The sequence below is a fragment of the Eleginops maclovinus genome, chromosome 16 (assembly GCF_036324505.1).
Source record: "Eleginops maclovinus isolate JMC-PN-2008 ecotype Puerto Natales chromosome 16, JC_Emac_rtc_rv5, whole genome shotgun sequence".
Classification (NCBI taxonomy): Eukaryota; Metazoa; Chordata; class Actinopteri; order Perciformes; family Eleginopidae; genus Eleginops; species Eleginops maclovinus.
Genome location: NC_086364.1, coordinates 14,639,690 through 14,665,170, shown reverse-complemented (window position 1 = coordinate 14,665,170; position 25,481 = coordinate 14,639,690). Strand labels below are relative to the sequence as shown.

The 25,481-nt window shown below is 41.0% G+C and overlaps 3 protein-coding genes across 4 annotated transcripts in view; 1 reads left to right on the top strand and 2 right to left on the bottom strand.

Annotated features, from left to right (window-relative positions):
• coro7 (coronin 7) overlaps positions 1–13,065 on the bottom strand; it is a 99,303-nt gene extending 86,238 nt beyond the window's left edge. Inside the window, exons 1-7 of the mRNA XM_063903379.1 lie at positions 12,878–13,065; positions 11,025–11,121; positions 10,750–10,830; positions 10,462–10,532; positions 8,980–9,166; positions 7,818–7,894; positions 3,618–3,668 (exon numbers count right to left, since the gene is read on the bottom strand). Of these exons, the coding sequence (XP_063759449.1) occupies positions 3,618–3,668; positions 7,818–7,894; positions 8,980–9,166; positions 10,462–10,532; positions 10,750–10,830; positions 11,025–11,121; positions 12,878–12,937 (624 nt within the window). The 5' untranslated portion in view covers positions 12,938–13,065. The remainder of the gene's footprint in view (positions 1–3,617; positions 3,669–7,817; positions 7,895–8,979; positions 9,167–10,461; positions 10,533–10,749; positions 10,831–11,024; positions 11,122–12,877) is intronic.
• Positions 13,066–13,369: 304 nt separating this feature from the next.
• dnaja3a (DnaJ heat shock protein family (Hsp40) member A3a) lies at positions 13,370–18,735 on the top strand. 2 transcript variants are annotated; one of them, XM_063903383.1, is made up of 12 exons: positions 13,370–13,628; positions 14,578–14,714; positions 14,808–14,891; positions 15,005–15,214; positions 15,339–15,491; positions 15,569–15,716; positions 16,234–16,298; positions 16,817–16,945; positions 17,026–17,141; positions 17,315–17,412; positions 17,564–17,687; positions 17,921–18,735. In XM_063903383.1, the coding sequence occupies exons 1-11, from the start codon at positions 13,385–13,387 to the stop codon at positions 17,671–17,673; spliced, it is 1,494 nt and encodes a 497-aa protein (XP_063759453.1). In that variant the 5' UTR covers positions 13,370–13,384; the 3' UTR covers positions 17,674–17,687; positions 17,921–18,735. The 2 variants fall into 2 exon arrangements, with proteins under 2 accessions (XP_063759453.1, XP_063759454.1); XM_063903384.1 differs by lacking the exon at positions 17,564–17,687.
• Positions 18,736–19,414: 679 nt separating this feature from the next.
• Positions 19,415–24,380, bottom strand: hmox2b (heme oxygenase 2b). Its single transcript, XM_063903385.1, has 6 exons — positions 24,181–24,380; positions 22,974–23,082; positions 22,732–22,849; positions 22,091–22,582; positions 21,529–21,652; positions 19,415–21,446 (listed from the first exon to the last, which is right to left on the bottom strand). The coding sequence occupies exons 2-6, from the start codon at positions 23,048–23,050 to the stop codon at positions 21,319–21,321; spliced, it is 939 nt and encodes a 312-aa protein (XP_063759455.1). The 5' UTR covers positions 23,051–23,082; positions 24,181–24,380; the 3' UTR covers positions 19,415–21,318.
• Positions 24,381–25,481: the final 1,101 nt, after the last annotated feature.

Below are 25,481 nucleotides of genomic sequence, written 5' to 3'. Positions count from 1 at the left end.
AAGAGATATATTGGAATAGGTTCATGACATACTGTATTAGCTCAGAAGTTTGTTTAAGGTCCATCCTAATGGACTAACTGTGGAAATAAAAGGATGCCACATGTATGGACACACATGCACTCTCCCTGTTTGCCAACTACCTAAATACAACATGTTGTATGCTCGTGCACAAACATACACACTTGCACTGATTACAGATGCAGTATATACTGCTCCTTCTGGCCAAGACCTTAATTACCCAGCACAGTCTTACTTCACATAAATACAGCGAGGGCAGAGCTGTAATTATGGCCTATATTTACCCCACCTGGCTAGAGGAGAACACAGTTCAATGCAGGCCACAAGGATGAGCCAGCCCCACTCGACTCGATTCTACTCCCATGGGCTCAACCAGGACACCAGCGGATGCACATGAGCAGTGTCCCATCGTGGAAACACTTGGATTTTGGTACACCTGCTGCCCAAAACGATAGGCTAGGGATCACCAGGAGTATGATTGCAACGTTTCTAATAGGTCAGGTTTGTCCTGAGTGAGCCTTTGCATTTTGTAAGTAAAACATAGAAAAAACAACATTTGATGTAATGAAAAATTAAATGAAAAAGCTACAACTATGGAAACCTAAAGTAAAGTATTGGGGGAAGAAATAACACATGTGAAAGCAGGTGCCATTTGTCTATGATCTGGTTGTTTTTGGTGCACACAGCACATGTGTGTGTCACAAGGAAACATAAATTCCTGCCAACTCAGCAAAACAAACGTTACTGCGCTTCACTCTAATGCTCTGCAGCTTTCGTAAGATATCCTTCCCAAGAAATCTTTTCAGAGAAGACTTGTGGCTTCTCTTGATGAGGACAATAGACTGGCTCTCATGTCAGAAGCCAAACAGACCTCCAAGTGAAGTTACACATGCAAATACCTTGGATACTTCTCTGCCCCTCTCTGTTTACTTTGTGGCTTTTCCCTGCCATCACATCTACATCAACAAACTGATTGTCAGGATGGCAGCTCTTTAACGTGCCCTTGCATCAGACACAAACAAATACTGGTGGGTTAATCTACTTTTAACAGCTGAAACATTATGTTGTGTTTTATGGGTTTGAACATTGCTTTGCCGGTCTGTTAAGGAACTAACCCTTCCCACTCCTCAATGTGTCAACATTTACTGGCGTCATCATATTTTAGTATGTTTAGGATTCATCGCCCGCACCCTTTAAACCCTCTTTCAGCAGACTGGGTGTTAATCAGAGAGGCACTGGCTCTATATTGAGAGGCAGAGAAAGTTGCACACGTGAAAACTGTCAGGGTGAGGCTCTGGTTGGACATTGGCTGTTTCAGAGAGATAGGCCGAAAGAACAAATCAAGAGATCTAAAAATGGAGGAGCAGCCCTCTAATAACTTTGATCTGTGTGTTACTCGTCTTTGTTTGAGGTGAAGCCTTGTGTGGAGTGCAGAGGAGGACAGCATGCTGACTCAGGCCTCTTCACTTTTTGGTCTTCCTCTCCATGGCAGTGAGAGCAGAAGGATTTATGAGAGAGAGGTAAAGAGAGAGGAAGAGAGCAGAGTTGGCTCGATGGTCTCTCAGCATCCTGGTGGCCCAGTCATCTGAAGCAACCCTCAATACACCGCAGACCATTTTTAAATATGTTGTTATTAGCTATACCATTATTTTTTATGTTGGCTCTGCCTTGATAACCAGACAGAGCAGGAGAGAAAGAGGGATCAAGAAAAAAAGACAGCTTACAAGAGAGAGTGAGCTAAACTTAACAAGAAACTGTGTCATTTACTGCTGAATGCGAACATTCAGTGGTGATAAGAGACTGGTTCCCTTTTGTGATAACCTTATATTATTAACGAAGGTCAGTATATTATTGTTGAAGAAGAGTTGAGAAAAAATGTGGCACAGTCAAAGTTGTATAAAAAGGTTTTTCTGGAATCACAGCTGGATAGAAAATATACTTAAGTAAAAGACACAAAACAACAATGTTAAAATAAAGTTGAAGTATTAAAAGTGAAAGCACATGTTACACAGCAGAAAGGCTCCTCATTGTTAAGTAAAAAGTACAATATTTGCCTCTGACATGTGGAATAAGGTAACAAATAACTGAAATACTAAATATTGTACTGCAAGTAAGATACAGGCCTTCCAGATCTTAAGCATGTAATCACAAAAATGGATCTAAAAAACAAATATGCCTTCAGACCTTTGTCACATGTTTTTCATCTCTTTCTCTCTCGTAGGGTCGGTCGCTCACCACTGACAGCGATCTAATGAATGCAAAAATGCCGTGGACTTGGCTGGAATCTCCCAGCAGCTCATCACCACCCCCAGTAACCACTGGGCTCTTACTGGAGACGCTGTTTCAGACACACAGGCTACCCAGCACTGATTCAATCGCAACTAATGAGACCCTTCGGCTGCACAAAGTGATTTACATCCACTCAAGGGAAATTTTATTTGAAATGCTTTAATTTGTTAAACAGAGTTTGCGGATTGACCAAAAGACCTGGGATAGTATTTATTTGGGAGATCTGGAGCACTGCGGAAAGCATTACATCTCAGAGGCTTAGCAATGGAGAATATTCTATCAAAGAGCAGTGTGTGAAGAGGTCTTCAGCACAGACACACCTGATATAAACATCCAGATTCAAACGCTGGAGAGAAGCCAGCGGACTCCTGTTACTTAAGCAAACACAAGCTTACATGCACTGTACTCGCGCTCTGTACTGTGGAGGCATACAGTGCAGTGTGACACAAAGAAAATAGTGTACCTCTTTCCTCAGGTTACTTCCTCCTGTCAGAGTCAATGACATCACATACCTCTGAAACAGTATGCCTTTCACAGAGGTGTTACAGTTTGTAAAACACATACCAAACAACCCATGGGGGAAGCACACACACACAATAATATGCGGAGACACGGACGCATGATCACAAATATGCAGTTCTACTCTTCCTCAGTTTCCATACAGGGAGATGTGCCTTCCAGGTATTCTAAAATGTAATCTGCTGCATGTTTTCGCAGGATTCTTCATATTTACAAAATGAGAAAGCCAACGGCATAAAGGCGGACAAAGGACCTCAGTAATTAAAACACCCTGGGAGGTCCAATGCTGGAAAGTGTGAGAATATTTGCTCTACATTGATCGGCCTCTCAAAACACTCGTCGCTCCCCCCTTCATCTTCATCTCCCCTCATTGCTGTTGGATATGATGGAGACTTGTTGGCTCAGGGAGATATTTCCGATGAGGAAAGGAGAGAGCGGTGAGATGTTCATGGTCATACTAGCTTAATGTGGGATGGGTAACCGTGGGAAGAGGAGAGCAGGGACTGCAGCTTGTGTAGCACATCCATAAATCAATAGTAGATGAATCACTGAGAGTGGCCAGTGGTGAGCGGGGTTACCATCAACATGTTTATCACCAAATGCAGTGTGGGAATACAAACCCACTTAATGGCAGTGGAGAGACAGGGACTATTTTCTCCATTGTTTTTCGATAAATATAAAAACATCAACATCTGTCTTAACTAAACAGATGGTTTGTTAGAGCGCTGCATATGTTTACCAAGTTTCCAGAGGTTTTGTTTGTGTGGTGAGGAATTTATTAAGGTGCTTACCTGGACAGGTGTAGTCTGGGCTCGGGGGTCAAACACTCGCAACATCTTGTCCTAGACGGATGACAAAAATAAATAAACAAGTAAAACACACAAATGGATCATACAGTTGGATCATCACCTATGCTCTAACACGGGTTTAATTTAAGACAAACATTATAGGATTTCACATGTATTGCATGACTATTGTATTTAACTGCATGTGTTGTAGTTGGGTGTGTTTGTCTCTAATAACACGTGCAATAAGACGTGCAAACATAGATAGAAAACATGTGCACGGTAGAGTTAAATGCTACTCTTTTTTTCATAAAAACAAAAGCGAAAAATCTGAAATATTTAACATCTAAGAGAGCCTCCCCTCCACATCACTATAATTTAATTAAAACATAACTCTTTTAGCTCTCTGAACTTTCTCCGTTTATCAGTGTGATCTGACTGATTCATTGTTGGCAAATGCAATCCAGTGACCCCTCCAAAGCCACAAGTGCCTGCCTTGACCCCAGTCAGCCCAAAAAACGCATTTGGCATCAATCACAGCAGCCAATCAGAGAGCCTCCTGCCTGATTGAGAGGAAATGGGGCCTAATGGGATCAGGCTGTGACCGGGACATGCATGTCTGCAGCCTTGTCACTCAATACGGCTGCGTGACTGTGATCACTGCAGACATACTGGGCTGATAGCACGTAATAAGTACAAGGACCTAGACCAAACCACGCACACACTGACATATACTGTACATGTCGAAGAGAATCAGGAGACCGACAAAGACGCAGTCCAGCCCATTCACTGAAGGCACCGTGCATCATTTGTCCTCACACAACATAAACACAGCATTTTATCAGATCAGGCTGCCTCTCCCAATCCTTTTCTTCAATGCAATGCAATCCAAGAGGAGATTTATTTGCAGTTTATTAGCTTGAATAGCAAACAGAGGGATTTCTCCACATACCCTCTCTCTCTCGCTCTCTCTCTCTCTCTCTCGCTATCTCTCTATCTTTCTGTTTGTGTAGCCCACCCACGTATATGATGCCCCAAGGCTAGGACTTGAGGTCTCTGTGACCTGGGCTTAAGCTAGAAGGCTTTGGGAGCGGTGAGTGGTGTCAGAACAACACACACACTCACACACACACCACATACTGTAGGACCACATAACCTATGGATGAGAGCACAGCTGTTGCCCAAAATTCAAAAATCTGGCTCTGACATATGAGTCTAAATTCTGGATAAAGTCTAGTTAAAAACACAACCAATCATTATGGTCAACTTAGGCTATTAAGGAAAGTTCAAATAACTATTATTTGTATCTAATTATAATTATATAAAAATGAAATAATTCAATATAATTATATGAAATATATCGGTGGATAATTATAGTCATAATTCTGTATGTTATACATTAGATTTACTTAATCTGCAGATTGTTTTCTGAAATAATCAATGAATTATTTTGTCAATACAGTGTTGAAAAAAAGTTTTTAAAAAAGGACCACTAAAATTTCCCGATGGACAAAATTGACATCCCCAAAATGTATTTAGTTTCAAACATGTATGACAAATATAAGCTGTTTGTCCTAAAAAATAATATTTGATTAGCAAGAAACTTGCCAATCAATGATGTGTTCGTGCTCCTTAGCCATCCATCATTTCAGCTCCCTGACAGTGCAAACACACTCTAGGATAAACCAACAGACACATGTATACTGTACATATACTAACATACATCAGACATATTAAGTTCACTCACCGCCACATCCGCCCAATTGTTGATATGCAAACAACACGAGGGAGGAAACTATCTGGCTGTGCAAACACACAGATGAGGGGCGATTAAGTAGAGATGTACCCACCAGGCAACCCAACACACACACACACACACACACACACACACACACACACACACACACACACACACACACACACACACACACACACACACACACACACACACACACACACACACACACACACACACACACACACACACTCTTAAGCCTCTGACAATAACCCATATAAGAACAGACACCACCTCAACTCATAAATGCACAGATGGAGGGCCAGGATAGCTGTGTGTGCATCTGTGTGTGACTTTCTATGCTGAGGCAGCAGCTGTTTAATCAAAGTGAGCCTCATTCTCAAGCTGCTGTTAATGAGTTTTCAGTGCGAGTTTGCTGCACACAACTTTCATATGTATGCAAACACACAGAGACGCTGGGAATCTAGAACCAAAAGTGCTCTCTCTCTTTACTCGGCAAACACCATGCGATGCCAGCCTCCCCTTCCCGGTCTCCCACGTTTACCAGGTCCCGTGTTGATTGGCAGTTTGCACCCGCAGGATCCCATTTGTCAATTATTCGGTCTCACTTTTTTACAGGATAAATATTAAATGTATGGAACTTTGTAGCAATCGTTTCAAAAATTAAAGGTGGACTGTGGACTATAAATCCAGTGACACCTCTTTTCTAAACAGCATACCACCCTGTGCCCCCCATCATGCGGAGCAACACAGGCTATCCCCCCTCTCTGTCCATACTACCTGTGGATTTCCCTTCCCCTAAATGAATGGCGCCTTTCTTCCTATAAGTGTGTCATAAATATACATCTCTCTGGGTCCAAATGAAGCCTGTCATGATTCCTGCTCTTTAGGGTGGTGGTGGTTTCCCCTTCATCTTCCCCCCACCAGCCCTGCGCCCCAATGTTTACCCTATGGAAAGGCCGGGGGATTGGACCAACATGTTGGCGGGCCGTATTTGCTTTAATAAGTTGGATTGGAGAGATTGAAAGGAGCCTTTTGGGTTAAATGACACCAGAGCCCAACAGGGCAAGAACCTCAGAGGCCCCAACTCTGATCTTGGCTCACATTTCCCGCCCTCCCGCCTGTCTCTTCAGGTGCCTCTTTCTTTTTAAGTCTGATGGCAGGGGTAGCAGCTCTGTCGTGGATGATTATCATGTCAAGTTAAATGTCATGATTTGGACGTAGCCTGTGACAGGTAGAGTAATTTGTTTCTTGTCAGAGAAAAGACAAACAACAGGGATTGGACTGACAATCATATGCGTTAATTACCCACATGGTGTAGATTTTTGTGTCAAAGTATATTATGTTTTTTGTATCTCAATGCACTAGTCAACTCATCACGTTTCGCCTTAAGTATACACCAGAGGCCTCTGCCTCATTTTCACATCAATCAGTCTGTCTGCTTTAAAAAAATGTATTTCACTGTGGTGCACTATTCGAGTTTAGAAACTCTGCACGTGTTTTTTTATCTTGACTTCCACTGATGAACTCGCCTCTAGCTCTTTCTATAAATCAAATATATTCATGACAAAATTCCATCTCAACTCATAAATTCCTTCTTTCTCTGCCCCCTACTCATAAACCTACCTACCTCCCTCCTTTTGCGTCCTACACAAAATATTAACAACCTAACGGAGAGCCCATCACGCTGTGAGATTATTTCCTGATGACATAGAGGAGAATGGGGCCGTATGGATGCATTAAAACCCTGGGAGACTTTCTCTCCCCTTAGCAAAACTACTGTACATGCCAAAACTGATGGTCGTCAATTCCTGGTTGGACTTAAACTTGCACCAGGGTTGAAAGGGGTTGGTGTGGGGGGATTCTGGGGTCAGCTGGGGTCAAGAAAAACAAAATCCCTGACAGATGTAGTCTTCACACACAGACTTGTGCCCATGTTAGTGCCCTTATTAACAAGTTAATACAGTTTCCAACCTGACGAGGAAATTCTCAACAGGCATTTTGTCAACTGCTGCCAAGATTTCTTTCTTTGTCATCATTATTAACACATTAAAACAAACTGGCCTTTATCTTTTACGTCATGGGGCTTACAAAGTTTATTCTTTTTCCCTCTTGAGAACTGTTAATTTGTAATGAAATGTGTGATGTGCTCCCCACTCTTTTTATGAGTATTACCCATAGGCATTACCCTTGTTTACATTTTGATTAAATAAACCCCAAATAAACAGATAACCAGCAGAGTTCAATGTGAAATAACGGCACTGAATGTGAGCCACTGGCTTCATCTAGTGGTCACACACTGCAACTACAGCAATACAACCTCAATCCAAAAAAAAGGAGAAAATAAGTCAAAACACAACTTTGTTATGCTTCTCAAAATCAAAAAGTGAAGCGATGTGGGTCAGTGTCATATGTATATTCTGTATATGTGGTGCAGTGCAGGTTGTTACCTTGCAGGAGGAAGCCAGCAGGGAGCCGTCCCGTTTCCAGCTCAGACTCTGCAGCTGGTCCCCGTGCTGCTCCAGAACTGCATACACACATTGTCAATTAGAGAATGAAGAGGACTAAAGACACAAGAATCATGTTGGACAGGGATAAAAAGAATACATAATGCTGCACACTATGAACACAGAATGACAAAACATAAACAGACAAGACAATGAACACGATAGAGTAGATGTGTCACTGCAGGAGAAATGGAGGGGAGAAATAAAGCCTAAATCAAGCACACACAATTCAAAAGACTAAAAATAATAGAAAGCATGGATAATTTAAGGATTCATCATATGTCCTAATGGGTTTGTGCCCATGAGAGATACTGTATTATGAGCATGAGCACAGTTGGGTGGAGTGCCACAGCACAGCTTATGTGATTTTTGTTCATTTCAATATGACACAAAACAGATGAAAAGAGATAATAAGTTCACTTGTTAAAATAGTTACACACAAAGGGATTATAAACACACACACACACACACACACACACACACACACACACACACACACACACACACACACACACACACACACACACACACTCACACTCACACTCACACTCACACTCACACTCACTCATTCAAATACATGTTCATCATTCAGACCTTGTTCCTCAACCACATGAATGAGTAATGAGGGTGATGAAAGACAGCGTGTGGGGGTACAGCTCATGAAAAGTTGGATCAGCAGTGAGCAGCAGCAGCCAGGCCAGCTGTCATGGGATGTGGGAGGGGGGGGCAGTGTTTGTGGGGGGGTTGAGGCCATAGGATAGTGACTGCATCCTGAGGCCAGTCTGGGGAGACTGGGACCAGGACAGCAAACCAAAACATTACCTCTGCTGCTCCGGCACTTAGACAGAGCCGCAGGGCTGTAAAACGTAGGCAGTGTCAGTCAGACAGTCCCCAACGAAAAAGGAAAACCACTCCACTCTGAATTTATATAATCATGTTGCACATAGAAACAAAACAGCCCACACAAAAATCCAAGACTAACTGACAAAGACTGAAATGTTAAACGCAGACAGTGCATAATGTATGACAAACACTTTTAATACAAAACTGTGCGTACAAACAAACGTGTGTTCATGCAGTACTCATGTGCTCCAGCTGTAGCTACCTGCTAGTGGTGTATCCTGGCGGTTGGTGTCCCAAATCATTGGGGACTTGCTGGCGCCCACAGCCAACAGGCCGGAGGAGGTGGGGTGGAAAAGCACCAGCTCAAGCCTGCCCTGACCGGGACACAGAGTCAGCTCCGGACTGCTGGGCTGCTGCAGCTCAGGGTCACACAAACTCCACAGCTTCACCTGAACACACAGAGAGAGGGAAATATCCCAAAGGGGGGTGAGGACCATTGCTTTGTCTCTCTTCCAGGGTGTAATGTTCACTTTTTTGGTACACCCTAAGGCCAGTGAGACATTGAGATACTGGGTCTGACTTTTTTTTCCTTTTTATTTTAGGACATTTTTAGATCTAACATTTAATCGTTTAATCTATTAAACTTAAATGTCCACATTGCAGTTGTATGCCTCTGTCAACCTGTCGAGTTGTAGATAACATCCATTTCCGTCAAACTGCATTATGTAAATATTTTATCCTATAAGAGATGTTTTTAAATAAGGCCAAAGGTGTGTTTTGTGAGTTCAAAATTACTTAATCATTGACCAACAAGTTTTAATCAGTTCATCCTTGAGAAGAGGAGGAAATCTGACCCGAATTTGAACAACACGGGACACATAAGGTGTCATGACTAGGCTGGTACGCGAGTAAAGCCAATATAAACAACACATTTTTGGATAATGAAAATAATAGTTGTTTGCAGCTGTGTTTTGATGCCACACCAGTAATAGGAACGGAGCAGACATGAAGGATCTCTAAAGCAAGCATCTCAAAAACAAAACAACATGCAGCATCACAGCCACACCTTAAGTGATGCAAGTATCTAGCCTAATGGTGATAATACACTGCTTAACTCTGTGTTTGGTTTCAGCTTTGGATTTCTTTTTAAAGCTGACATAAGAGCTCGGGACCTAAGATTTTCATTGTCATAACTACACTGTAGCTACTGTGCATATGATAATAAAAACCCTTGAACCAAGAAGATCTGATGACACAAGACTGCTTTGCTTTATTTAAGTTGGTAAAAATATCCATATTTCACTGAGTTTGACTCTAATTTCCTTGCACAGCTCAAACCAGTCGGTGAAACAATATATCCTGTTGGCAACAGATAAGAAGATATAATGCAAATGCTGGGCAATACAGCAAAGACCACTCCGGTGTCTGTGTCTGTGTCTGTGTGCCTATGTGTGTGTACATTGTGTGTCTGTGTGTGGCAAAAGATGCCTGAGGTAAACCGAGCTGCTGAGACTGAAGATGCAGACACACACTCAGCAGATTCCAGTGATCTCGGCTACCTGTGGCTGGGAATAATTTGCTGAGAGGAAGGAGTCTTCAAAAGGTTTTAATAATAAAAAACAAGCAGGTTCATCTCGTATTCAAAGCCCTGCCAGGAACAACAAAGCCTGAAAGGATGGTAATGGGCTTATGTGCAAGTATAAAACAACAAGATCAATACAGAGAAAAAGAAAAGAGATCTCACCGTTTCATCTCCAGAGCATGTTGCCAGGAGACTTCCATCAAAAGGGGAAAAGTCCATATCAGTCACCAGATCTGATAGAGAGGAGGGGGAAAACAATTTGATTTAGAGTCACGACTGTCTATCCTAAATTTCTTTTCTGAGCGAAGGCATTTCTCATGTGTTTATTTTTTGTGTAGAGACTTTGAGGAGTGTCCGTATAGGGTCGGAGTATTGGCAGTTAAGCAGAGGAAGGAACAAAAGGAGGTAAAGGATATATGATTAGCAGGCAAAAATAAAAATAAATGTCACCTGAATGGCAGGAAATCTGTGTGACCGTCCATTGGCCATCTGAACCAGGTTTGACAGAGGTCAGGCCCAGCATACCTCCACCTAATGACACAAAATGTGAAACAGTTCAAACCTGCCCCTTTTTATTTTAACTTGAATCAGTCGTCTCCTTATCATCAATTGATTACATGAGGACACTTTGTGAAATCCCATTACAATCAGGGCTGATGCTGTACATAGTACATTCAGTCTGATTGAAGCAAATGTTGCTGTTGATTACTCATTTACAGCCTTACCGGCCTGCTCGGTGTTAAAGGCCACAAAGTTAGAGCTTGCTTTGATGTGGTTCCCCTGGCAGGAGAAGGAGCCAGCTCGGACGTTGTTAATCCATCCCTGGATTTGAAATAGATAGAAAGCACAAGTAAGAAATGAAAAAAATGATAAAAACAACATGTAGAATAGTGTGCACAGATAATTGGATTCAGACAACATGATAGAGAAGAAAATAAAAGAGTTAAGTTGATATACCTACAGTTAGAGAACCAACTTCCTGCACTGAATCTAATAAAAAAAAACCTTGCTCATCTCTTTCATAATATTAAGAGCACAAATGACCAAGTTGCTATCACAGCTAGTAGAAACGGAAGGACCTAGCTGAGAACACACACACACACACACACACACACACACACACACACACACACACACACACACACACACACACACACACACACACACACACACACACACACACACACACACACACACACAGGATTCTGACTGAAGTGTTGAGGAAGTGGAACAGCTCCCTGTGTTGCACAGCAGATATTTCTTTCAACAGTCAAGAGCAGCAAGGGGAATGACATACATTTGGCCTACATTAGGAACTTGTAAAGCTTGCATATATATATTTACAAGTTGACAGTGTACATATGTGTATGTCAAAACAGTAGACATCCTGCAGGTATGGAGCATATTTTCCTGAATAGATAGTAATTATCTATTTCTATAGAAGAAAATGCTTCTCATGTCTTAACATATGCATTTGAGGCTCCATGTTAAGTATATTGTACGAGTATTCTTTAGGATTAAAAAGCTAAATACCTTCTGTTGTGAATCCATACAAATGTCCTATGTCATCAACATACTGTGCTTAGTCAAGGGATTAGAGTGCCAGCTAAATAAAAGCTGAATAAATTAGATTATACTGTGACTATTTTCTCTAACAATGTGTTAAGGTATTTTCAGAGGAGAAAACATCCCACTCATTGCTTATCTCTTTCCATCCCTGTTAGAATTTCTCATATAGCACTTCTGTTCCCTGCCCCATTATCTCCCTTTTACACTGTTGATATGATAGCTCCCATCACATGACTTCATTGCTTGAATAGCCACAATCACACATATTCATTGGTCTGCTGAGTGAAGGCCTAGTTTAACATTCACGGCAGCAAAGCACCACCTGCTGTCTCAGATCCTGTGCGAGATTTGAGAGAAGACCTTCCTCTGTCCCTGTAAATACCAGGCATTTTATTGCCTGTCTAAAAACGAGGTATGGGATTACATAATCCACCTAAGTGAGGAGAGCTGCAGGCGTTGCAACTTGAAATGGGTCCAGAGGACGAGAAACGTACATTCTGTATGCAAGACACTCGATTCGCGTCCAGACAAGTCTCATCCTGCAGGCTATCACTGAGAGAGAAGGACCATATCAATTATAACATTTGCCATTCAAATGTTTTATCTTTCCATTTGGCTGACATAGTAAATCTCTGCACTATAATTCAGTGTGCAGTTACAAATCGCACAACTCCACATGGTCACTAAAATGCAAGAATAAAACTCAGTTAGCTACATTATAATAGCACAATGATGGGCGTCACAGCATCATCTGGTGTAGGCTAGCAGCTCTGTGCAACCACATGGCTTGTAGTTTTCACTACTTGTCCATAGTTGGTGTGAATACAAGTGAGTAAATTTAGATTTTCGTGAAGTTGTCTCAACACTGAGCAGCCATCCAGATGCAGGAAGTTCAACATCCCTTGCAGGCAGGCGTTCCCCAAAACACAACTTAAGTAGCACAGCTAATGACCAAGGCTATTGTTAGCTAGTATAATTGGTTTCCTTCAGAAGCTCGTAAATTACTCACATCTTTCTTGGCGATTTTTGGAGTGGTGTTTTTGAATTTGGAGGTCTTAAAGCGATTCATGCTGATCTCTCAAATTGACTTTCGTGCCTTCCGGGTGTCTCTGTCGAGCTGGTTGGTACACAGGACTTCTGCTACAGCTGACAGTTCAGGTTGGCCGTGGGGTGTTCGCTCGTTTTGCTCTACAGAACTGTGCGCTTGGGCGGAGTTTTTATTTTCAAACATAAAAATCTCTGCTCTGTCAGACCGTCACTAGCTTCCCCGGGTGTTAAAACATGCGCATCTTTGTTTATTGACATTGGTGATGCTCTCGCTACACAATACAACTGATAATGTCTGAACACTTTTAGTCAGTACTATTTGTTATATATTGGAGACACTTGCATTGAGTTTAAATAAAGTAACAGACAGATTTAAGATACACTTTTGCAAGTCGTTTTTTTAGAAGATCATCATCTTGAATCCCTGTGAATATCTTTGGCTCTGTGTCACGCCTACTGCGTCCCGCACATGCGCAGTGAGTGCAAAGCAGCGGCTAGTGAAGGAATGATGGCGTCTTCGGCTGCCCGACGCTCCTCACGCTGGATTACAGTCATCTTGTCCTCTGCACCTCACAGAGCCACCGGTGCCGGTGTCTGCACTGGCCATGGAGGGGTCCGCAGTATCTCTACCCTGGGAGCGGGGAAACTGTGGCAGGGAGGTAACCTAGTGTGTGGAGGATCAGGGAAAGCGTTGACATTGAAAGGGGTGTCAGGTGAGTGCCGTACAACCATATGGTAACCGGCCTAGGCTAGGCTAAGCTAGGCTAGGCTAGCTGTTTTGTAATTGCTGGTTTCATGTGACGCAGGATCAAACAACTAAACTAAATGCGCTTTATACGGCTCAATCGATAATTTAACATATGATAAACTTTTAAAACAAAACGCATCCGTTTTTGTTCACATAGAGATACATTTGGTTTGCTGTCATCAAGTTGAATACTCAAGGTGGTGATGCCAGGGTTACATCTTATACATAACGTTTGTTTGAAATTTATTTTATCATCATGCAAGCAAAACGGAAGTGCAGTTGCGTCCCACTCAAACAGTTTATTATATTCTAAGTGATAATACATGTCAGCGTTATAAGGTACAGAATGTACCTGTAACATTAACAAATAAGCGCATTTTGAAGTATGATGCTATGAAGACATAGTGAAGTATGAAATTGCAAAGCGTAGCAACAGTCCAGTAAAACTAAACACATTTGGAGTTATCTGTGTTGGCTGTTATGTGTTTTACCCTTTACTCCCACTGGACCCAACACTTGCCCTCATTATTGTGACACCATATCCCGGACCCTTACAAATCCCAAGTGAGCTTAAGCTTGTTTTATTGCTAGCAACAATTTGTAATTGCTATTGGTAGTGCCTGTAGCAAATATTTTTATCGTTTGCAAGTAAATAGTTGTCAGTTATATAAACGTTTTGTTTCCAGAATCTTCTTCAGATCAGGTTAACTTGCTGGCCTGTCCTTTACAAATATTTTGTCAGCTAAGCCTACAAGTATCTTCAGTTAGCGTACATAACAATTCAGATGAGTCCATTTAGCTCTTAGATCGTGGCAAAACCGTAGAGTCCGATATCAAATTATACTTGAATGCAGCTCTACTTTTCTAAATTGTATATTTACTTACCCTTTTACCCTGGTTTGACTTTTTTTCAGGTATCAAATCTCCCTTTGCTGCCTGCACACTGTCCTTCCACACAAGTTCTCCTGCTAGCAGCAAGCAGGACTTCTACCAGACCCTCGGTGTACCTCGCACAGCAACCCAGAAAGAGATCAAGAAAGCATACTACCAGGTCTGCTCATGCCTTGCATACATTCGCAGCTTTATCTTTGGTAACCAATCATCAGAGTAGTTGACAGTGTGTTTGTGTTTTGTTGTCCCTTAGATGGCCAAAAAGTATCACCCTGACACCAACAAAGAAGACCCACAAGCCAAGGAGAAATTTGCTCTGCTGGCTGAAGCTTACGAGGTTTAGTCTCTTGACACTTATGTACATTTTTCTTCAAAATCTATGATTAGTTTCTTTATAACGTAGTAGAATTACAAATGCAACTCCTCAACCTTGCCTCATGTTTTTTTTAGGTCCTGAGTGATGAAGGAAAGAGGAAACAGTATGATACGTATGGCTCTACAGGCTTCGATGCAGGTCAGGCTGGTGCAGGGGGGCAGCGCTACTGGTCCGGACAGTCCAGTAACGTGGACCCAGAGGAGCTCTTCCGCAAGATCTTTGGGGAATTCTCGGGAGGCCGTGGCTTTGGAGACTTCAACGCCATATTTGAACAGCCACAGGAGGTAAGTGGGAGACTGTGGAAGTGAAAGTAAGGGCCTCAGAGTGCCTTTGATTTGTGGGTCTCTGGTCATTTTCTTGGTGCATATTCCAAAAGATAATTGTAATTGTTTTATTTATTTTCCACAGTACTTTATGGAGCTGACGTTCACTCAGGCAGCAAAGGGTGTGAACAAGGAGTTTTCTGTTAACATGGAAGCAGCCTGCCAGCGCTGCGATGGTAAGGGCCACGAGCCAGGCACCAAAATCCAGCACTGCAACCACTGCAACGGCTCCGGCATGGTAAGAGCTCCGACACTCTCCCTTTCTTCAAGTTTTGTTTGTTATTTAACTAAAAACTTGTATTGTCCGCCCTGTAGGAGACCGTGAACACGGGCCCGTTTGTGATGCGCTCCACATGTCGTCGCTGTGGTGGCAAAGGCTCAGTCATTTCAACCCCTTGTCACTCCTGTCATGGGGTGGGACAGACCAAGCAGAGGAAGACTGTGATGGTTCCTGTACCTGCAGGTCAGTCTCAGTTTTCACACTGTAATGCATTCAAAGGATGTTTTCGTATGGCTTTTAATGAGCATTAAAAGCTATCCAGCAGCTTTTTAGCCATAAACAGAAGCAACTCTGATTGCTCTGCGGTATGTATTTGGTATTGGTTTATGCTCTTGTTATTACATAATTCATGATTTGAATGCCTGTCATACTTATTTCAGGCATGGTTTTAAAATACACAATTATTTTAGCTGTAGTTACCTCAAAAGGAGTTTCAATGTTAGCAAATTGGTCAAATTTAATAAAAACATTGCACGTTTTCTTTTTTTAAATATCGCCCTTCATAATGCACAAAATGGCATGTTTGAATGAAACTGTTCTTATAATTAAGTTAGAGTACATATTGAACATTTTGAAATCAGCCTGACCATGCTTCAACGGTAATGGGTGTGAAGGTTTCATACGTGTAAGATAGATTTTTAAGAATAACTTCTGTGTAGATCTTGTATCTAACCTATCTGTGTTTTGTTTTTGTTTCTAGGAGTGGAGGATGGTCAGACAGTCAGAATGCCAGTTGGTAAAAAGGAGATCTTCATCACATTTAGAGTGAGTATATATCTGCACTACCTCCTCAAACAAACAGCCTTCATAATAGTCTTCCCTTTCTGGCTTATTTGAGGCGAGAGGGATAGCAGCGGGGTTCGAGCGAACTGGACGGTAAACAAAAGCAGCATTAGTGAGAAAACAAATGTTATCTTCTCACGGTTTCATTGCCGTCACATTTTAATTCACACGTCATAAATGATGGTTGAGGACTTTTGAATTACATAGCTTTTTGAGGAAATGCTGTATATTTCACCTGCAAAATCAGTATTGATCCCAGAGCAAACCAACTTAGATCAGAAGTAAATCTGCTTTTAATTCAAGTTCCCATAAGACCCGCAATAATGGGATTGTCTTGTTTCATGTACCAAAGGTGTGTGGGTTTAGTAAGAAGCGTTGAGCTGCCTGAGCTCTTTGACTTAGAAAAGGCACAATTCAACCTGTGGTGTACTGCTTTTTGAGATTGTGATGACTTGATACCACCTCTGATTGGTTGTGATGTGTTCTGGGTATGTTTTCAGGTCCAGAAAAGTCCTGTGTTCCGGAGGGACGGTGCAGACGTCCACTCTGACCTTCTTATCTCTGTGGCACAAGCTATCCTGGGCGGGACAGCCAGGGCACAGGGCCTTTACGAAACACTAAACCTATCAGTAAGTAGTCAAGTCTAATCGGAAAATATTTTGAAACGCATCCAGTGTGAACAATTTGTAATTTTTTTCCTTGTCTTCAGATCCCTGCAGGCATCCAGACTGACCAGAGGATTCGTCTTTCAGGGAAGGGTATAGCTCGAATCAGTGGTCATGGCTACGGAGACCATTATGTCCACGTCAAAATAAAAGTACCCAAGTAAGACGCCTCATTGTTCATCTTTCTCATCCAGTAAAAAATCCACTACTGCATTTATACCAAGATGGGAAGGTCATGGAACTTAAATACGATGACCTGCTGTTGTCTTGAAGAACGGGGATAAGAACTGCTTCCTAATTCAGAAGTCCTTAACCCTTGGTCTTCTTGTGCAGGACACTGACCGACCGACAAAGAACACTGCTAACAAGCTACGCTGAAGACGAGACGGAAGTAGAAGGGACGGTAAATGGTGTCACCAACACCACCACAGGTTAGAAGACAACCAAACTCACTCTTACCCTATCATTGTCCCTAGAGTCTTTTTGTTTTCGCTTGATTTGTCGCTCTGAAATGGGTTTATAGGAAAGTGGGGGTTGTATCTAGTCGTAAGCCTAGCTGATTTAGTGTAAATCTCTGTCCAGGTGGGGGCAGCAGTGATAAGCGAGGGCAAAGCGAGCATGAGAAGGAAGGAGAGTTGAAAGAAGAGGGGGGCTTCTTCTCCAAATTAAAGAAATTGTTTAGTGCCTCCTGACAGCCACAAACCAGGTAGGACTAGTATTGATTTATCCCAGGTTGCTTTTCTGTTCAGTTTTGATGAGTTATGCAACACTTGCTGCTCCTTTTCTGGATAACTTTTCATCTCTGGTTTGTGGCTGTCGCAAAAAACACATGTTATATGTTGGTATTCCTCTAACTGGGAATGCCATACTGGTTCATTTTTAAAACGTTCCATGAAAGAATTTATTTGACAATCTTTTTTTTGTTTTTCCTTCTTTAAGGAAAAAGGTCATCCTATAACTGAGAACCTCATCAGTTCATCAAAGGACAGAAGAGTGGACAACATAAAGCAAACACAGCTACATATTAAAGGAACATGTGTTTGAGGACTAGTGGGTGTTGGATAAGTCCTACAAAGGTTTTGGACAGATCAGTAAAAACTGACGTCCCCAGACCCTGCAGAGGAAAAGACGGAGCATCACCTGCTGGAAAAAATACATACAAGAGGATGCTCCGATGTGCCATCCATCCCTTATGACCGTGTCCGTTGTGCTCATCTGGGCGGCAAAGACTTATTTCAAATAGTATCCATTGCTCGTTGGTTTTCTGTTGATCCACATTAAAAGACATTTATGTGATAACAGAATTCAGGTGCACAGAAATTAATTATTGTATTGACAAGGATTAAATCCAAAGTTTTTCATTGGAAATAAATCAATCCTGTTATTCAAAGTTGAGGTTTGGCTCCTGAACTATGAAAACTAAACACCAAACTGTCCCTCCTTTAACCCTTTGAATTATGTCATTTGTACATATAGTTGTGTAACCCACAGTTGCATCGATGTGTCACATACAAGAGAAAAACTGTACATTATAATAAAGCTATGGTCTGGGAAATGCTTCTGTGTGATATAAACCAAAGAATAGTGCTTTGACTCATCCAGAATATAATACTTATTTTGTTCAACCTTTTTATGTTTAAATGCAGGTTGATGCAGTACAAACCTACGAGAGGCAGATCAGATTTTTAGTTGATCTAACACATGTGCTGGCATTTTCACTTTTGAATAAATACATTGATTTTGTTCTGTTGAAACTGTATATCCATCTATTTTATAGCAATATGACCATTATTACCACAGATGAAAAGGACACCTTTTTTTATTGGATTTAAATGCTTTTTTCTATTAATGAAATTCAGCAGTTCCTCCCTGAACAGTGCATTTATTTTCAATACCTTCCAGGTCATTTCAACTTATGACTCCAAATCAATGCAGCATTCTATAACCACATTGGACAAGTAGGACTCATCTATTTATTTGATTTGGGAATCGATGGGTCACATGACAGGAAAACTTGATCTTCTATTCAAATATTTTAAAATGAATTAATGAAGCATGAGGAAACAAAGCGTGTGCCAGTAGGAAGCATTATTTAGAATTTATTTTTAGACACATTAGTAGAGATATTGAAAATGACACTTTTTTGTCATTCAGTTTAATTTATAAATGGTCCTTAACGGTGAAGCTGGAATTAATTCTGGGAGCTAACCGTCTCCGACTGCCACAGCGACTGTAGCTTGGTAAGGAGACGCTGCTGGATGAGGTGTGAATGTCTGTCGAATATCCAACCTCACACTAACTTTACCATAGTGACCAAATAATGAACAAAGTATCTATTGAATTTTTACAAGTATTGAAGTGAAATTGTTACCTGATGATGGTGCGTGTATTGGTGTTACAGAAAACTTTTTTTTATTTTAAGAAATAAAGCAGTCCAAATGAATCCCCTTTATTTCAGCATGAGCAGGAAAACAATGTATTTCATTAGAGACAGCCATAGGACTTCAAACACTATAAAGGTTTGTCCATTTAGATACACAAAGTGATTAGGAGCAGAGTAAATGAAAATGCAAAAATCAACATGAATTAGTCACTTTAATCTAAAGCTTAAAAAAGAACCAAAACAACCGTACTTCTGAGATTCAAGTTAGCATCCCTCAGTTCGTCCAACAATACTGTAGCATTTTGACACTTCACACTGGCAAAAATAAAATAAAACATGGACAATGAACTACGGGAGTATCCTCCAAAGGAAATGCATTGTATTGCCACCTGACTACAACATGAACCTGAATAAAAAAACGCATTATCACTTCGGATACATGCCTGGTCCAATCTGAATGACTGCTAGTGAAAGAATACTGTACACCCATACTGTACATCATGTGTTGTGCAAATACACACAGCTCAGGAACCTGGTTGAAAAGTGTTCAGCAGGTTTCCATTGACACTGTGCTTCAAACATTTTAAAACTGAGAAAAGAACAAAACAGCTTGGGAAAAAAATGCATTATAATAAAATGTCATTAATGCATCAGGATGAATATTAAACTTCAATTTCAGAACAGTGCAATAACACTGCATACAGTTCACAAAGCACAATATATTCCTCCTCATCCATGTTGCAATTAGCATTACGTGGTGTTCCAAACATACAGTACGAACAAAATATGATCTCAGTGATGATGCATACTGGTGTATCCATAACAAATGGATGCATAAACAAGAGGTGAGCAGCTGAAGGATCTACATATAAACCTAAAGTAGCTCATAATAAACCTCAGGTAGTTTTCATGTTCACTTACCTTTCCTATGATATAAGCTTCTGTGTCAGGTCAAACTGAATCATCAATTAAAACTTCATCTTGTTGAGCTATGCATTAAAACCAACATCAGGCAGTTTTTGTTCAGAACTATAAGATGTCCATTTGCACATGCATTAGTAGAGACTCCCTTTTCTGCTGTATTAACTAGTATCCAATCAGAAGCTTGTCAAAGTTGTGCTATTTTTTAAGAATAAAAAAGCTTTTGAGTCCAACCACCTGCCTCACGGTACATTGGAGGCCATGTTTGTATAATGAAATGAATTTAAAAAAGAAAGAAGAACAACGGTGCAATGCACTGCGTTTCACATCATCTTTGGAACTTCAGTCAACATCAGGAAGTAAAATCTGAGATATTTTATTGCACCAACAAAGACCTCATTCAAAACCACCACAGCAGTCTGCCCAGCAAAACCACACAGAGCCGTTACACTCGTTCATATTCAACATATGCATAGTATGTTGTTACACGTTTCCTCTACGTCCTCTATGAGACACTTTTGAATTTCTATTCATCATCAATAACTTGTTTATCACTAGAGCCAATTTGACATGGGCAGCATCTAAAATATATATATGTTTTTACATCTGGCAGTTTCATTTAAAATTGGGAGCAAATCAAAACTAGTGAGCATCCATGACAAAACGAGAAAGCAGCTTCAGAGGATTCACGACAAAACACACTGGAAGGTCAAAGGTTGGAGGGACAGTGCAGAGGAGGTAGCAAATTTAAAAGAATGGAGGATACGTTTTAACAAGTTGTAGCTGGATGGATTGATGGATGGAGATGACATATTATGGTCCTACAGATCATTAAATCAGAATTCCATTGAACAGGAACAGATTCAAGTTTCATTCCTGTAAGTAACATTAAATAAGACTGGACCCGTTCAGAATGTTTGTAAGAAACTAGGAAATATTCTACAACCTGAGGGAGTTTTTTTATTCCCCTGACTGTCCTCCCTATTTTCTCATGGCTCTCTCCCAGCAGCACAGTGACAGGGTGACGGCTGCCTCACATCAGATACCAGGCAGCCAATCCCGCCAGAGCAGCAGCAAAAGCAGCGCACAGGACCTGTCCTGTCGGGTGTCGGAGCACGGCCATGGCGAGCTGACAAGCGTATTCTGTTCCGCCCGACGCCGCTGTGACACAGAGGGAGCACAAAAACAAGATTACCTCACCATCATGGAGAAAAATGCTGCAGAGAGAAATGTAAATGCATACCCATCTTGGCAGAATAGTAGGGACATTTGCTGATGTCTCCACCCATTGCTCCATGGACGGGCACGCCAGCGTCTAGAACATCCTCCTGGATGGTTTTACCGATCTCCTCCAACTCATCGAACACCTGCCAGCACAAACAGTAATCAACCACAATACAGAAATTGTTCATGAATACAAAATAATCACACAGCCTGTAAATGAAAGACTAAAGAATCTAAGAATCATCATTAACCACACATGGGTGCAAAAATGATCAATAAAAATCAATAATGCCATAGTTTAAAGTAAGAAATTGCCAACAAAAGCCAATTACACCCTGAGATAAATAGAGTACAATATATAAATTATTTGGAAACATTATAATATTTGCCGTTACACCAGGCTGCCATACAATTCGTCCTGCAGTCGATTTGAGACAACATCCTTATGCCTATTTAACACAATCAGTTACATTTGTATCCATTTACAAAAAAGAGAAGGGAAAAGATCACCCCAACTAGTCTTTATTTCTATCTATTTTCTCCATCTCTCCAACCCCCGTTCCTTGTCTCTGGCCTCTCACCTCCATGTTGAACTGGAAGGCCTTGACAGCCTCGTCCACCAGCCTCTTCTTTGTATCCCCGTCCAGCACCAGCTCGTTCATCCGACTACGGTACAGCTGCTTGAATTCTTTGGCACTATGGATGCCATCAAACTGGTAGAATTCTAGGCCCTCCCCTGTCGGCGGCAGCTTCATGGCTCTCTGCGCCACCTTCTTCAGCACCTGGCCCCCTGACAGGTCCCCCATATAGCGGGTGTAAGCGTGGGATACCAGCAGCACTGGGTCGTCCTGCCCTACTTGATGAATACGGTCTACATAGCGCTGGGCGGCCTTGGAGCAGCTGACCTTGCTCTCCCAGTCAGGCCCGTAAAAGTACTCAAGGTCACGGGCCAGGGCCTCGTGGCGATGCAGCTCTGTAGGGAAATATAGAGGGGCAAAGTGGGGGTGGTCCTTGTTCCTTTCAATCTCCTCCTCCATGGCGGTATAGGTGTAGTAGAGTGCAACAGCACCAAGCTATGGAAGCAAGAACAAACTAAATATTATTTTTCTAATACTTACAGTTTTCTATGTGATTTTAAATACTCACATTACTTTGCTTATAATGTTGTAGCATACTTTGACATGAAATTGCAACAATTCTCCCTGATTTTCTTTCAACTGACCTTGAAAAGCTCTTTTCTGATGCGACCTCTTAGGAAGTCTTTAACAAACTGGGTGTTTTCGGCCTTCTCGTGAACTTCTTTGGTCCCTAGTGCCAGCAGCTCAGACAGATCCTCAGGACTTTGGGAAAACAAAGAGAAAAAAGGAGGTATTAAAGTGTGTGACATTAACAACATAATTATAATGTAGTCGCATTTCACTGATTCAAAAGGTTATTGTGTTAGAATACTAGTGGGAAATTAACCTGAGGGTGTCTTTTCCTTCAGATACAGGCCCTGCTCCATTTGCACTAGCTGTTGTCGCCATCTTCTCTGCTGACATCAGCAGTGTGTTCCTCTGCCAGTTAGTTCACCCTAGAATCAGTAAAAGACATAAAATCCACATCATATTTACACTCAAACTATGTGGTATCAGTCATGTATAAGTTTAATCACAAATAAACCTTGAACAAAATAAAGTTGTGTAGTAGTACAGTTGTGATCAAGGCCTATGTAATAATACATGTGTGTTTAATGTATTATTAGTATGACCTAGGTCAAGTTACTGCTGTCTAAGAGACACTTGAGTCAAGATTGCACAACAGGTTTTTAGATAAACAAGGGAACAATATCCAGCTGATTTACAGTACATTAATAATCATTTGTAAAAACAAAATAATAATGACGAGCACTATCACAGTTTACTGCCTTTCAATATAAAAAAAACACCCAATTTGAGATGAATAAATATCTAATCCTCAGGTCCATAATCATCCAATTAAGGCTAACAGCAATGTTACAATTCCCTTTGGAGGTTAAGGTAATTAACTGCTTCAATCTATAAAAAAAAACAGATTCAGCAATGTGTATTCCATATTTATTCATCTCTTACTGCAATATCACCCAGAACCGTTCACTGCAGCTATTGTCCCTGAGATGATGGTCAAATAAAAGCTTCTTCTGCCAGTTAGTTTAATTCAGCTGCACCTCGGTTACTCAAGACAATGTGCCACTGAAAGTTGATGCTTAAAACAACACCAGGGCTTAAATACGTGAACGAACACGGACTAAAATCAGCCCATATAGTAAAACGCAGCACAGGCCTCCTGGCGTTTAAATCACAAAAGCGGCTGGTGTTGTGTGAAGCAAGTTAATGAAGTGAAGACAAGTATTTCAGTGTCTCAATGTGATCAGAAATCATTATCTAAAGCCATCTTTGATCGAGATACGAATACATGCCATGTTTGGTACTCCTGGCGGTAACGTCATCCGAATTGCTCGGAGCATCATTTTGACAACAACAGCTAACTTTGCTGGAGGACGCTAGCTAACTTCGCTAACAGCTAGCTAGCATTTCAACTAGCCTGACAAACAGTGGCGTTATATACAAATAAAGTGTCGACACATTTATTCACAGATTAAATGGTATATTAACGAGCTGAAATGCATTGGTATTATATTGAGGTTACAAACCTTCACCCCACTACAGTGCAGAGCGGTCCGGTTAACTACAAATCAAGCTTGGGATCCAGGACGGAACAGCACGTCCACTTCTCTGTGTGCACTGTAAGTTCCGCCCCCTCCCGGCTGCTCGCTGTCAGGTGCTTCTCATACTGCAGCAAACGCTGAGGACAGCTATTTCCTCTTGCTATAGCCCTATACCAACTGTGGTGTAAAATAATGTAATATACATACATTAACTTGAGTACTCTTTTTAAGTACGATTTTTGGGTTCTACTTTCCATTTTATGCTACTTTCAGTTCGTTACTTCTACTCCTTTACATTTTGGAAGCCAATATTGTACTTTTTACACTACAAAATGACTTACTTTAAAGATTCAGATTATTAGCTAATACAACATATAAATAAACTAATACATAAACGATGACATATAATAATAGGTTAATATATCCAGTAGAGGTATATAAAGTAATCAAATTAGCTGTAATTAATAAGATTTTGTATGCAGGACTTTTACTTAAAGAAAAAAGAAAAAGCAATAACTATTCTGAACACACGGGTAGCTAAAACCTCAAAAGTCTAATTTTGTCTAAAGCCTGGTATCAGTAACAACCAATGAACCCTGATTATAGTACCTACACGTACTGCTAAGGCCTATACCACAAAATGTACCAACCAGGACAGAGTGTTTTTCTGTGAAGCGACAAAGGAGACTCACAATAACCACAAAGAGAGTCAAAATGACAACAAAGAGACAAAAAGACATTCACAATGTCTATGGAAATACCACAAAGAGACACAAACAAGAAAAATAAAGACACTTACAATTACTATGAAAAATACTTTTACTTCCCCTTTTGTTTGTTTTGGTTTGTGAAGTACTTTGTATTACCTTTAGCGTAGAAAAAGTGATGTATAAATAAAGTTAGATTTAATTTGAAACAATGAAAATAGATAAAACAAACACAAAGAGATAGACAACAACAACAAAATGAGGCTTGACCATTATATGTCTGTTTGTCTTGCTGCTATGTAGCAGAGGTGGTGGTGGCTTTCAGGAGGCATGAGCTTGACTATGCAAGGCTCTTAACCTGATAACAAGAATCTTTAACCGGATCCTATATTTGAAGGGAAGCCAGTTTAGACATTCAAATGGTGGTCACATGAGACCTTGGTCAACTCCTACGCAGCAACATTTCGACAATTTAGGGAAGTCCTGCTTGTCACTGGAATTGAAGATTTTTATAGAAAATAAAAGCATAAATAATAACTTCCAAATCCCAATGGGCTTCAGTTTAATGTTACAATTTGA

Coding starts and splice junctions, on each gene's coding strand:
- hmox2b (XM_063903385.1), bottom strand. CDS start 23,050: ATGTCAGCAGAGAAGATGGCGACAACAGCTAGTGCAAATGGAGCAGGG. Junction 22,850..22,973: donor GAAGGAAAAGACACCCTCAG/GTTAATTTCCCA, acceptor GTTTTCCCAAAG/TCCTGAGGATCTGTCTGAGC. Junction 21,653..22,090: donor CCTTCCAGTTCAACATGGAG/GTGAGAGGCCAG, acceptor TTGTGCTGGCAG/GTGTTCGATGAGTTGGAGGA.
- dnaja3a (XM_063903383.1), top strand. CDS start 13,385: ATGCGCAGTGAGTGCAAAGCAGCGGCTAGTGAAGGAATGATGGCGTCT. Junction 16,299..16,816: donor AGATCTTCATCACATTTAGA/GTGAGTATATAT, acceptor GTATGTTTTCAG/GTCCAGAAAAGTCCTGTGTT. Junction 16,946..17,025: donor ACGAAACACTAAACCTATCA/GTAAGTAGTCAA, acceptor CCTTGTCTTCAG/ATCCCTGCAGGCATCCAGAC.